The sequence below is a fragment of the Oncorhynchus keta genome, chromosome 19 (genome assembly GCF_023373465.1).
Source record: "Oncorhynchus keta strain PuntledgeMale-10-30-2019 chromosome 19, Oket_V2, whole genome shotgun sequence".
Lineage (NCBI taxonomy): Eukaryota > Metazoa > Chordata > Actinopteri > Salmoniformes > Salmonidae > Oncorhynchus > Oncorhynchus keta.
The window spans coordinates 811,321-824,395 of NC_068439.1; the positions used below are offsets into that span (position 1 = coordinate 811,321).

Genomic DNA, 13,075 nt, shown 5'->3' on the forward strand with positions numbered 1-13,075 from the left:
TTATTCCTTGTTATTATTTCTCTGCATTGTTGGGAAAGGCCCGTAAGCATTTCACTGTTAGTCTACATCTGTTGTTTAAGAAGCATGTGACAAATAATATTTGATTTGAATGTAATGGTAGTGTACTAAAAGCAAAAGAAAAGATCAGTTTGACATTAAGGCTTCCTACTCCAAACGTCACCAACATGGTTAAGACTGTACCAATAACACATTTATATTTGAGTATTTCAGCTGAAATCAAACCTACAAAACCATGTAGCACATCTTAATGTGAACAGTTCAGTTTTAATTGGAAAGACGTACTTTTTTATATTTCAGATACATCTCTCAATATAACATTGTAAAAACAACAATAACCTTCTTGTAACATGAGCCAGTGTGAGTGTTGTGTTGTGACTGAGTGTTGTGTTGTGACTGAGTGTTGTGTTGTGACTGAGTGTTGTGTTGTGACTGAGTGTTGTGTTGTGACTGAGTGTTGTGTTGTGACTGAGTGTTGTGTTGTGACTGAGTGTTGTGTTGTGACTGAGTGTTGTGTTGTGACTGAGTGTTGTGTTGTGACTGAGTGTTGTGTTGTGACTGAGTGTTGTGTTGTGACTGAGTGTTGTGACTGAGTGTTGTGTTGTGTTGTGACTGAGTGTTGTGTTGTGACTGAGTGTTGTGTTGTGACTGAGTGTTGTGTTGTGACTGAGTGTTGTGTTGTGACTGAGTGTTGTGACTGAGTGTTGTGTTGTGACTGAGTGTTGTGTTGTGACTGAGTGTTGTGACTGAGTGTTGTGTTGTGACTGAGTGTTGTGTTGTGACTGAGTGTTGTGTTGTGACTGAGTGTTGTGACTGAGTGTTTAATAGTCTACTTCTGCAGTGAAACAATTCAAAGCCCACTCTTCTACCACACATACCATGTTCTTCTGGAATCACTCCTTCATCCAAATATTTCCCAGAAAATATAGCACCCATTTTTCAACATATGTATTTTTCCTACTTTTAACTTCATATAACTATTTTTCTCCTTACTTACCAGATCCATTGTAACCTTTGCTATTTGCAGTCAAGCAGATGTGTAGGTGAGAAGAGAAATGCTTAGTTATGTTATGTTATGTTATGTGTATGTGGTGTCTGATGAAGTCAGTTTAGGGCGATGTGTCCACCCATCCTTTTGAAGGGCTATAGTGGCCATATGAACATATACTTCATTATATCCAGGAATTAACATGGTATCTACTCCGGCTTCTTTCTGAAAGACACTTTGTCTTTGGTCTCTTGGAGTTTCTCTGCCAACTTGTCCTTGTTATCCCCAATCCTCCCCGACAGACGATCTCTGGTCTCTTCCATCTTCTCAGAGAACCTGTCCTTGGTCTCCTCCATCTTCTCAGAGAGGCGTCCCCTGGTCTCCTCCATCTTGTCCTGCAGATACTCCTTAACAGGCGGTGGGGTGGTCATGTGGCCATGTTTACGGAGGTACCTGATCGAGAGGGATGTCCCCCCTAATGTCACGGTGTACCTGGCTGGGGTGGCAATCTGGCAATAAACAACATGGACATTGTGGTTAATGTGATTTGTATGATGTGTTTAGATGAATGTGGTGATTTAGCTCTGGGCCAACACTCAAAAGAACTGCCATAGTTCAACATGCAGTCCAACATGCTGTCCAAACGTGTAATGAGATGAGCATTCTTACCTTGTACATGGCATACGCCGTCAGTGCATAGCCACTCTGAGAATGCTCCAACAGCTTAACAAGCTTCTCTGGGAATCCAACATACTCCAGAAACGGAACCACATTTATACCCCTAAATGGTTAATTTAATATGGTTAATTTTCCATGACACATCAAGTCAGTCAAGTGTCAACAACTAAAATAATGACCATCACTGGGCCCAGCCTAGTCTGAGCCTAAATAAAGCAGGCCAGGCGTACACTATTCTGATTAAACAATCAGGGTTGTCTATCTAAATGAGACTCAGCTGTGCCTGTGTCAGCCAGTGACCTCAGGTTGACCGGGGGATGGAGAAAAGCCCATTATCACTAATGCCCAAATGTAGAGTAACAGAAACAGACTCAGAAAAACATCTCACATTGTACATGAATGTTTATGGGTTTGTCTTTGTCCCTTCCTCTCATTTCAGTTTGCAAAGTACCGTAATTGCTGGACTATTAAGCTCACCTGAATATAAACCGCACCCGCTGAATTATTTAAAAAAATATGTATTTTGTACATAAATAAGCCGCACATGTCTGTAAGCCGCAGGTGCCTACCGGTACATTGAAACAAATTAACTTTACACAGCCTTTAAACGAAACACTGCTTGTAACAAAAATTAAACAGTGGCCTACCAAGAAAGTCATTGGTCATTATCTTCCTCCTCCTGTGCACTGAAACCACTGAAGTCATCTCCTTCGGTGTCGGAGTTGAATAGCCTCAGAATTGCTTCATCCGATGTTGGATCGTTTTCATTGTCGCTCTCGTCACTTTCATCCGGAGGCAAATTCCCCGCTGAGCTCATGCCGCCCCTTCAACACGCAGCAGTCCAGCCGCCCCTTCAACACGCAGCAGTCCAGCCGCCCCTTCAACACGCAGCAGTCCAGCCGCCCCTTCAACACGCAGCAGTCCAGCCGCCCAACACGCAGCAGTTCAACACGCAGCAGTCCAGCCGCCCCTTCAACACGCAGCAGTCCAGCCGCCCCTTCAACACGCAGCAGTCCAGCCACCCAACACGCAGCAGTTCAACACGCAGCAGTCCAGCCGCCCAACACGCAGCAGTTCAACACGCAGCAGTCCAGCCGCCCAACACGCAGCAGTTCAACACGCAGCAGTCCAGCCGCCCCTTCAACACGCAGCAGTCCAGCCGCCCCGCCCCTTCAACACGCAGCAGTCCAGCCTTTCGAAACCCGTTGATATTGGATTTTTTGACAATGCTCCACGTTGTCAGGACCCACTGGCAGACATGACCATAAGTTGCTCTTCGCATGCGGCCCGTTTTAGTGAAGGATTTCTCCCCACTTGTCATCCAAGACTCCCACTGAACAAGGAGCGCCACCTTAAATGCACGATTTACACTGATGTCGAGTGGCTGCAAATACTTTGGGCCATCTGCTTTTCTTCCCTCTGAAAGCTTTTGTTGTCTTTTTGCACTGAGTCAGTTCCTCACGCTGCTGTTTCCAATGTGTTATCATGGACTCATTAAGGCCAAGCTCCCGTGCATCAGCTCGATTTCCTTTTCCAACAGCCAGATCGATCGCCTTCAACTTGAAAGCTGCATCATTTGCATTTCTCCGTGTCTTTGCCATGATGAGGGTGAAAAAATGACTACCGTAATCAGAATGATGGGAAGTTTGAGCGCGCTCGATTTACGTCACATTATGTGACGGTGCTCAGTTTTTTGGCTGCATGAATCTTATGAATGCGGGAAAAATCCATAAATTAGCCGCTTCATTGTATAAACCGCAAGGTTCAAAGCGTGGGAATAAAGTAGCGGCTTATAGTCCGGAAATTACGGTAATATTTTGATATTGCTGTCCAACTTTATTACTCTTAACTTTCTGCATGGCAGCGTAGCATAGAACTGTTTGTTACAATATTGTGTTCCTTATTATGTACTTTGTATTTCATGCTGCATTTTTGTGATACAGAGATCCCTTGCAAAAGAGACACTGGTACTTCCCTACATAGATAAAGATTAAATCAAACTTACTGCATGGCAGCATAGTAAAATGTCCCGAACCACATGGAGGAGGTGATGAGGTGAAGGGGAATCATGACCTTCCCATACTGCTTTAGAGTCCTCCTAAACCTCTGGACCAGCCCAATGGACCGGTCCCCCAGGATATCCTCCTGGCCTGGGTCAGCCTGGCTATGGCCTTCTTCCGTGGTGGACTTACGGGGTGCTGTGGTCCACACTGCTCCTGATGTGCTCACCCAGCGTGGGCTGGGGATGAGACAAGAGTTCCTGAGGAAGTAGGAGGCCATCCGTGGACCCAAGATAGTGGACGGCTGCAAGGTAACTGGGCCCAGAAGCATGGAGCGCAGGGCAGCTGATTGCCACAACGCTCTCTGGTTAAAGAGATGCTGCATCTTCTTACTGTTGCTGCCAAGTCCACCCTCTGTAGCAAAACAACACACTATATTAGACACTTGGTTCCAATGAGTGTTTTTGTATTCACACATTTTATTCAACAACATAGCTAAAAACTAATCATTATTGATGTGATCAGAAAAGTTCAATTTTTTCTCAAAAATGGATGACATTAACGCGACTAGTGTAATACTTGGTGCATGTTGAATGTGTAAAACAGAACAATGCCATAGCTACCTTAGTTGAATAACGGTTCAGTAAAGTTGATCCAGTTGCTGAAATGGAAGACAAGCAAAGTTAAGCTAGTTATCTAGGATAACCATCCAACTCAATGTTCTATCACTCACTCATGTTCAATGAACTTCTATCTAGGTATTAAACCACAATTTAATGTAGCTAGCCCGCTGATCGCTACACAAATCAATGCATAGATTGCATTAATAGTTTAAAGATAAGCAACACCTTGATCAATTCTGCAATCAAACTTTTTTCCATTATGTAATCCACTTGTTCGTGGATATTTGTGCAACAACAGTTCATCATTCACCATTTTCTACGATTTCTGTTCAAGTCTACGCCTACAATTGGATGCATACTTCCGATTTCACAGAACGCACTGCAATTGCTTCTGCAACCCAATACTGCAAGGCGAACGCAGCATTCCATTGGACTTGTGTACCAAAACTCAATGATCGAGGTACGCACGTCGTTGGCTAACTAGCCGTAGGGGTTAGTTAGCAACATTTTAATTTCATTTAACCTTTATTTAACTAGGCAAGCCAGTTAGTTAGCAACATTTTAATTTCATTTAACCTTTATTTAACTAGGCAAGCACTCATTATTATTTACAATGAAGGCCGACCCGGGCCAACCCCTCCCATAACGCGGACGACGCTGGGCCAATTGTGCTATGTCCTATAGGGCTCCCGGTCACGATCGGTTGTGATACAGCCCAGGATCGAACCAGGATCTGAAGTGACGCCTCTAGCACTGAGCTGCAGTACCTTAGACCGCTGTGCCCGGGAGGCCCCAAACATCGCACAACGTTGATGGCAACACACAATGTAAGCCACCAACAAAACGTACATGTATCATCATATATTTAAATGAACGTACTTGACAATCCGACATGGTGTTTCGTTCTTTCAACCCAGGCTAAAGTTTCGATTTGTCCTTCTGGCATTCAGCAGAAAATCCTCACGTCGCATAAATATTACGTCAAGTGATAGGCCCGCAAGGATTTGTGGGAAGAGTCGCCCAGACATCCTGCAGCTCTGCACCACCAAACACGCCACTGACGTTTGTTGCGTTTTCTACAAAAATTGAAAGCATCACTTGATCACACAAAACACAATGAAAGCATGTTGATTTTCTTCACAGATTACATAATGTGTTCCCCTATAGCTAACAGATAATGTGAGAAAAAGTAATATTACATAACAGCAGTCAGTCATCAAAAAGCATCCATCGCACTCCGGGCCAGTAGGGGGCGGGATACCGTATATTTTGGTGTTGGAAACTACAAAATGACGACCGTCGCAAACGCTTAATGGCGGAAAACTCAAGTGAGTGTGAACACTGGTTTTTAACAATGTTATGCGGTCTTGTAGCTAAATGTACAGTGCCGTTCGTTAGCTAGCTTTTTTCCCCCATAATGTTTTCAACACGTCGAAATAATTACATTGTACTTTGCTCTTTGCACCAAGCGACTTGTAAAAATGTGTTTTTCATATGTGCAAATGATGCTATCCAGGATGAAATATTATTAGCCAGTTAGCGTGCTGCTACTGTAACCAGCTAGCTGTTGCTACTTTCACTCAAACTAAGTTACACATTGTTGTTATTGATCTTTTTCCAGTTCAGAAGCTGCTCATCTCATATACAGAACACAAACAGCTTTCAACTGGCACTTTCATACTGTCTAATTAGCTAAATCATTTAGATACATTTGAAAAACCAAGTACCAGTAATGTTAGCTTACAAGATGCATTTCACTAGCATATAACGTTAGCTACCTTGTTCTGTGAAACTAAATAACATCTCTTGATTTTACAAATTATTTGCAGAAATTTACTGAAGTTGAACTTGCCATTGCAATTATTTTGACAAAACACTCCTGCCAAAGTTGACTCTTCTCTGACCAGTGGAGATGGCAGAGGTTGATCAGGCTGTGGACCTGTCCAAGACAGAGACAGGAGAGGGTGGGAATGGGCATCTGTCTTCCAGTGCAGACCGAAACAGTGGGTCCAGTACAGGACAGAAGTCTACCACCAAGAGGAAGCATGACGATGAGGAAGAGGATGACGGCTCTCCAACTAAGAAACAGGTAAGAAATGGATTAATTAGAAAGGAACTGATTAATTAGATAATTATTGAATGAGATATCAGTGAATCATCTCGTTCTCTCCCCCCATGTACCAGCATGGTCATGGAGAGAAGGTGGCGACCCACTACAACACGCTCCAGGAGACCGGCCTCGCTGCCAGGAGCCAGAGCAGAATATTCTACATGAGGAATTTCAACAACTGGCTTAAAAGTGTTCTAATTGGTGAGATTCTAAATTACTATTAAAAATGTTTCCACTGTTCATCTGCTAGCTGATTTAAATACAGAAGATTCCTCAGGGTGAGTTAGTCTTTATCTTCAGTTAGTCTTTATCTTTGTGGTCATGATATCTTGTAAACTAGTGGTCCCTCCCATCCTCCCAGGTGAGATCCTGGACACTGTACGTCAGAGCCGCAGAGAGCTGTCTGTTCTGGATCTGGGCTGTGGGAAAGGTGGAGACCTGCTCAAGTGGAGGAAAGGACACATCAGCCGGTTGGTCTGTGCAGGTAGGGACAGGACAATATTTAGCCAATTTTTTTTCTGTCTGAGGAACAGTCAGTATGATTACAAAAAGCTTGTTCTCAACCACATCTAGGATCTTTCTCAGTCTTCCCTCGTTTGCTTGTGTCCTCTCCTCGCTGGTGTTCTAAGCAGTAGGTACAGAGGACATGAGAAATGGGGGAAGGCCTGTTGAAAAGAAGCCTTGGGGTGAACTACTGTTTATTTTTCATTTTGTGTTCTCAGACATAGCAGCAGTGTCGGTGGAGCAGTGCCAGGTTCGTTATGAGTATATGAGGAAGAGGGGTCATCCTAACGAGCGTATCTTCTCTGCAGAGTTCATCACAGCCGACTGTACCAAGGTACACACAGACACACACTCTCTCTACACATACAACACAAAGTGGTCATTTGTTTTGGTCTGTAAAAACTAGAATATCAGAATATCACAATGTTCTGTGTGCAGAAATAAGTGTAACTTTCACTCATACATTATCCTAGTGTAGAGGCACCGTGTCACATTGCCCGGTGTAGAGGCACCGTGTCACATTGCCCGGTGTAGAGGCACCGTGTCACATTGCCCGGTGTAGAGGCACCGTGTCACATTGCCCGGTGTAGAGGCACCGTGTCACATTGCCCGGTGTAGAGGCACCGTGTCACATTGCCCGGTGTAGAGGCACCCCGGTGTAGAGGCACCGTGTCACTTTGCCCGGTGTAGAGGCACCGTGTCACTTTGCCCGGTGTAGAGGCACCGTGTCACTTTGCACCGTGTAGAGGCACCGTGTCACATTGCCCGTGTAGAGGCACCGTGTCACATTGCCCGGTGTAGAGGCACCGTGTCACATTGCCCGGTAGAGGCACCGTGTAGAGGCACCGTGTCACATTGCCCGGTGTAGAGGCACCGTGTCACATTGCCCGGTGTGAGGCACCGTGTCACATTGCCCGGTGTAGAGGCACCGTGTCACATTGCCCCTACATGATATTATGTGTAGAGGCACCGTGTCACATTGCCCGGTGTAGAGGCACCGTGTCACATTGCCCGTGTGTAGAGGCACCGTGTCACATTGCCCGGTGTAGAGGCACCGTGTCACATTGCCCGGTGTAGAGGCACCGTGTCACATTGCCCGGTGTAGAGGCACCGTGTCACATTGCCCGGTGTAGAGGCACCGTGTCACATTGCCCGGTGTAGAGGCACCGTGTCACATTGCCCGGTGTAGAGGCACCGTGTCACATTGCCCGGTGTAGAGGCACCGTGTCACATTGCCCGGTGTAGAGGCACCGTGTCACATTGCCCGGTGTAGAGGCACCGTGTCACATTGCCCGGTGTAGAGGCACCGTGTCACATTGCCCGGCGTAGAGGCACCGTGTCACATTGCCCGGGTTACTGTAGAGGCACCGTGTCACATTGCCCGCACCGTGTATCAACCTGAGGCACCGTGTCACATTGCCCGGTGTAGAGGCACCGTGTCACATTGCCCGGTGTAGAGGCACCGTGTCACATTGCCCGGTGTAGAGGCACCGTGTCACATTGCCCGGCGTAGAGGCACCGTGTCACATTGCCCGGCGTAGAGGCACCATTCATTCACAACATTCTTCCAACCTCTCGATACCACCAACATTGCATGGTGGTATTTAATCTGTTTCCCCTCTTTCTTCAGGAGCTGCTGACAGACAAGCTGAAGGATCCTAAGATGGAGTTTGATGTGACCAGCTGTCAGTTTGTGTACCACTACTCCTTTGAGACTCAGCAGCAGGCGGACCTGATGTTGAAGAACGCCTGTGAGAGGCTGAGACCAGGAGGATACTTCATAGGCACCACACCAGATGCATATGAACTGGTGTAAGTAGATACTTCATAGGCACCACACCAGACATTTTTGAAATGGCTGTGCGTGATGACATAGTGCACATAAAAAATTACTTTTACGTTTAATTTCAGTACTGAAAAAAAAAAGTTAAATGGGTTGGAAAGGATACCTACATGATATTATGGCCATTTTTATTAGTCAAACGGCAGTCAAGCATCGCTCGTCATGTCACCAGAATAAGACCCTCAATATTTATTGGAAAGAAGCATCTAGCTCATCACCAGGAACTTTCACTTTCACTTTCATCACCCTGTGAAGTTCATCACAACTTATTTAATCTGTCGCCTTGTACACTGCATGGTTTCCTAACGAGTCATAGTGGGAGGACTACACAACATATCCCGTAACTCCCAAGTTTACTTTGATTAAATGCTTATTATCAATGTTTGCCCGTAAAGGCAGTTCCACCACTATTTCTTGAATAATTAATTTTACAGACAAAAAGTGTATTTTGTTTGGTTGACATTTGGAAAGTTTACCGACGTGCTCTTTCTGAGGCTTATCGTGACATTTTATTCTTCCAACATACTTTACTCGCATTAAAAGGTTGGTGGAAACCTGGTTAGTGGTGTGTGTGATGTGATGCGTGTGGTGTGTTTTTAATTTATTTTTATGGGCATTTGCACCATATACTTGATACCAAGTTCAGCTTCAAGATGCCGGCAATTTGAAAAAAACTCAAAGGTAGCTTGTGCTGATTTATTGGCACATTTGAACCATGTCGCACACTAGCTTACGAACTCGGTGGGTAGTGCTAAAACAATGGCATCTGAATTCTGACATTTTTTTGCACGTTCACCAGTGAGCCATTCTGCGTAGATTATTAGATCTCTCAATGCCTTGAGCAGTGTTTAATGTCTCAGGAACCACTTTAGTGTATGTAGTGATACTCACAGCCTTTGACTGAGGTTACTGTCAGTGGCTTGATGACATGATATCAACCTGATGGTTGCTGTCAGGGGCTTGATGACATGGTATCAACCTGATGGTTGCTGTCAGGGGCTTGATGACATGGTATCAACCTGATGGTCTGATGGTTACTGTCAGTGGCTTGATGACATGGTATCAACCTGATGGTTACTGTCAGTGGCTTGATGACATGGTATCAACCTGCTGGTCTGATGGTTACTGTCAGTGGCTTGATGACATGGTATCAACCTGATGGTTACTGTCAGTGGCTTGATGACATGGTATCAACCTGATGGTCTGATGGTTACTGTCAGTGGCTTGATGACATGGTATCAACCTGATGGTTACTGTCAGTGGCTTGATGACATGGTATCAACCTGATGGTCTGATGGTTACTGTCAGTGGCTTGATGACATGGTATCAACCTGATGGTCTGATGGTTACTGTCAGTGGCTTGATGACATGGTATCAACCTGCTGGTCTGATGGTTACTGTCAGTGGCTTGATGACATGGTATCAACCTGCTGGTCTGATGGTTACTTTCAGTGGCTTGATGACATGGTATCTACCTGCTGGTCTGATGGTTACTGTCAGTGGCTTGATGACATGGTATCAACCTGATGGTTACTGTCAGTGGCTTGATGACATGGTATCAACCTGATGGTCTGATGGTTACTGTCAGTGTCTTGATGACATGGTATCAACCTGATGGTTACTGTCAGTGGCTTGATGACATGGTATCAACCTGATGGTTACTGTCAGTGGCTTGATGACATGGTATCAACCTGATGGTCTGATGGTTACTGTCAGTGGCTTGATGACATGGTATCTACCTGCTGGCCTGATGGTTACTGTCAGTGGCTTGATGACATGGTATCAACCTGCTGGTCTGATGGTTACTGTCAGTGGCTTGATGACATGGTATCTACCTGATGGTCTGATGGTTACTGTCAGTGTCTTGATGACATGGTATCAACCTGATGTTCTGATGGTTACTGTCAGTGGCTTGATGACATGGTATCAACCTGATGGTCTGATGGTTACTGTCAGTGGCTTGATGACATGGTATCAACCTGATGGTTACTGTCAGTGGCTTGATGACATGGTATCAACCTGATGGTCTGATGGTTACTGTCAGTGGCTTGATGACATGGTATCTACCTGATGGTCTGATGGTTACTGTCAGTGGCTTGATGACATGGTATCAACCTGATGGTCTGATGGTTACTGTCAGTGGCTTGATGACATGGTATCAACCTGCTGGTCTGATGGTTACTGTCAGTGGCTTGATGACATGGTATCAACCTGATGGTCTGATGGTTACTGTCAGTGGCTTGATGACATGGTATCAACCTGCTGGTCTGATGGTTACTGTCAGTGGCTTGATGACATGGTATCTACCTGATGGTCTGATGATTACTGTCAGTGTCTTGATGACATGGTATCAACCAGTGGCTTGATGACATGGTATCAACCTGATGGTTACTGTCAGTGGCTTGATGACATGGTATCAACCTGATGGTCTGATGGTTACTGTCAGTGGCTTGATGACATGGTATCAACCTGATGGTTACTGTCAGTGGCTTGATGACATGGTATCAACCTGATGGTCTGATGGTTACTGTCAGTGGCTTGATGACATGGTATCTACCTGATGGTCTGATGGTTACTGTCAGTGGCTTGATGACATGGTATCAACCTGATGGTCTGATGGTTACTGTCAGTGTCTTGATGACATGGTATCTACCTGATGGTCTGATGGTTACTGTCAGTGGCTTGATGACATGGTATCAACCTGATGGTTACTGTCAGTGGCTTGATGACATGGTATCAACCTGATGGTTACTGTCAGTGGCTTGATGACATGGTATCAACCTGATGGTTACTGTCAGTGGCTTGATGACATGGTATCAACCTGATGGTCTGATGGTTACTGTCAGTGGCTTGATGACATGGTATCTACCTGATGGTCTGATGGTTACTGTCAGTGTCTTGATGACATGGTATCAACCTGATGTTCTGATGGTTACTGTCAGTGGCTTGATGACATGGTATCAACCTGATGGTTACTGTCAGTGGCTTGATGACATGGTATCAACCTGATGGTCTGATGGTTACTGTCAGTGGCTTGATGACATGGTATCAACCTGATGGTCTGATGGTTACTGTCAGTGGCTTGATGACATGGTATCAACCTGATGGTCTGATGGTTACTGTCAGTGGCTTGATGACATGGTATCAACCTGATGGTTACTGTCAGTGGCTTGATGACATGGTATCAACCTGATGGTCTGATGGTTACTGTCAGTGGCTTGATGACATGGTATCAACCTGATGGTTACTGTCAGTGGCTTGATGACATGGTATCAACCTGATGGTCTGATGGTTACTGTCAGTGGCTTGATGACATGGTATCAACCTGATGGTCTGATGGTTACTGTCAGTGGCTTGATGACATGGTATCAACCTGATGGTCTGATGGTCTGATGGTTACTGTCAGTGGCTTGATGACATGGTATCAACCTGATGGTCTGATGGTTACTGGTCAGTGGCTTGATGACATGGTATCAACCTGATGGTCTGTCAGTGGTTGACATGGTATCAGTGGCTTGGTTACTGTCAGTGGCTTGATGACATGGTATCAACCTGATGGTCTGATGGTTACTGTCAGTGGCTTGATGACATGGTATCAACCTGCTGGTCTGATGGTTACTGTCAGTGGCTTGATGACATGGTATCAACCTGGTTACTGTCAGTGGCTTGATGACATGGTATCAACCTGATGGTCTGATGGTTACTGTCAGTGGACTGGTGATGACATGGTGGTCTGATCTTGATGACATGGTACAACTGATGGTCTGATGGTTACTGTCAGTGGCTTGAGACATGGTATCTTGACTGACATGGTATCAACCTGATGGTTACTGTCAGTGTCTTGATGACATGGTATCAACCTGATGGTCTGATGGTTACTGTCAGTGTCTTGATGACATGGTATCAACCTGATGGTTACTGTCAGTGGCTTGATGACATGGTATCAACCTGATGGTCTGATGGTTACTGTCAGTGGCTTGATGACATGGTATCAACCTGATGGTCTGATGGTTACTGTCAGTGGCTTGATGACATGGTATCAACCTGATGGTTACTGTCAGTGGCTTGATGACATGGTATCAACCTGATGGTTACTGTCAGTGTCTTGATGACATGGTATCAACCTCATGGTCTGATGGTTACTGTCAGTGTCTTGATGACATGGTATCAACCTGATGGTTACTGTCAGTGTCTTGATGACATGGTATCAACCTGATGGTCTGATGGTTACTGTCAGGGGCTTGATGACATGGTATCAACCTGATGGTTACTGTCAGTGGCTTGATGACATGGTATCAACCTGCTGGTCTG

General features: G+C 45.2%; 2 protein-coding genes across 5 annotated transcripts in view; one reads left to right on the top strand and one right to left on the bottom strand.

The window, feature by feature from the left end:
* Positions 1 to 259: 259 nt before the first annotated feature.
* Positions 260 to 5,328, bottom strand: fam210aa (family with sequence similarity 210 member Aa). 2 transcript variants are annotated; one of them, XM_035763483.2, is made up of 5 exons: positions 5,187 to 5,328; positions 4,308 to 4,345; positions 3,690 to 4,098; positions 1,676 to 1,787; positions 260 to 1,515 (listed from the first exon to the last, which is right to left on the bottom strand). In XM_035763483.2, exons 3-5 carry the CDS (start codon positions 4,067 to 4,069, stop codon positions 1,216 to 1,218), a joined length of 792 nt encoding a protein of 263 aa, XP_035619376.1. In that variant the 5' UTR covers positions 4,070 to 4,098; positions 4,308 to 4,345; positions 5,187 to 5,328; the 3' UTR covers positions 260 to 1,215. The 2 variants fall into 2 exon arrangements, with proteins under 2 accessions (XP_035619376.1, XP_035619377.1); XM_035763484.2 differs by lacking the exon at positions 5,187 to 5,328 and adding an exon at positions 4,533 to 4,605.
* rnmt (RNA (guanine-7-) methyltransferase) overlaps positions 4,747 to 13,075 on the top strand; it is a 33,447-nt gene continuing 25,118 nt past the window's right edge. The window contains exons 1-7 of one of the 3 annotated variants that reach the window (XM_052469091.1): positions 4,747 to 4,767; positions 4,992 to 5,134; positions 6,137 to 6,396; positions 6,492 to 6,618; positions 6,779 to 6,901; positions 7,140 to 7,255; positions 8,552 to 8,733. In XM_052469091.1, coding sequence (XP_052325051.1) covers positions 6,220 to 6,396; positions 6,492 to 6,618; positions 6,779 to 6,901; positions 7,140 to 7,255; positions 8,552 to 8,733 — 725 coding nt within the window. In that variant the 5' untranslated portion in view covers positions 4,747 to 4,767; positions 4,992 to 5,134; positions 6,137 to 6,219. Of the gene's footprint in view, positions 4,768 to 4,804; positions 5,135 to 5,491; positions 5,636 to 6,136; positions 6,397 to 6,491; positions 6,619 to 6,778; positions 6,902 to 7,139; positions 7,256 to 8,551; positions 8,734 to 13,075 lie in introns of those variants that run through there. The other 2 variants (XM_052469092.1, XM_052469090.1) reach the window with 2 other exon arrangements.

Coding starts and splice junctions, on each gene's coding strand:
- fam210aa (XM_035763483.2), bottom strand. CDS start 4,069: ATGCAGCATCTCTTTAACCAGAGAGCGTTGTGGCAATCAGCTGCCCTG. Junction 1,788..3,689: donor TTTTACTATGCTGCCATGCA/GTAAGTTTGATT, acceptor TTAACCATTTAG/GGGTATAAATGTGGTTCCGT. Junction 1,516..1,675: donor CGGCGTATGCCATGTACAAG/GTAAGAATGCTC, acceptor GTTTATTGCCAG/ATTGCCACCCCAGCCAGGTA.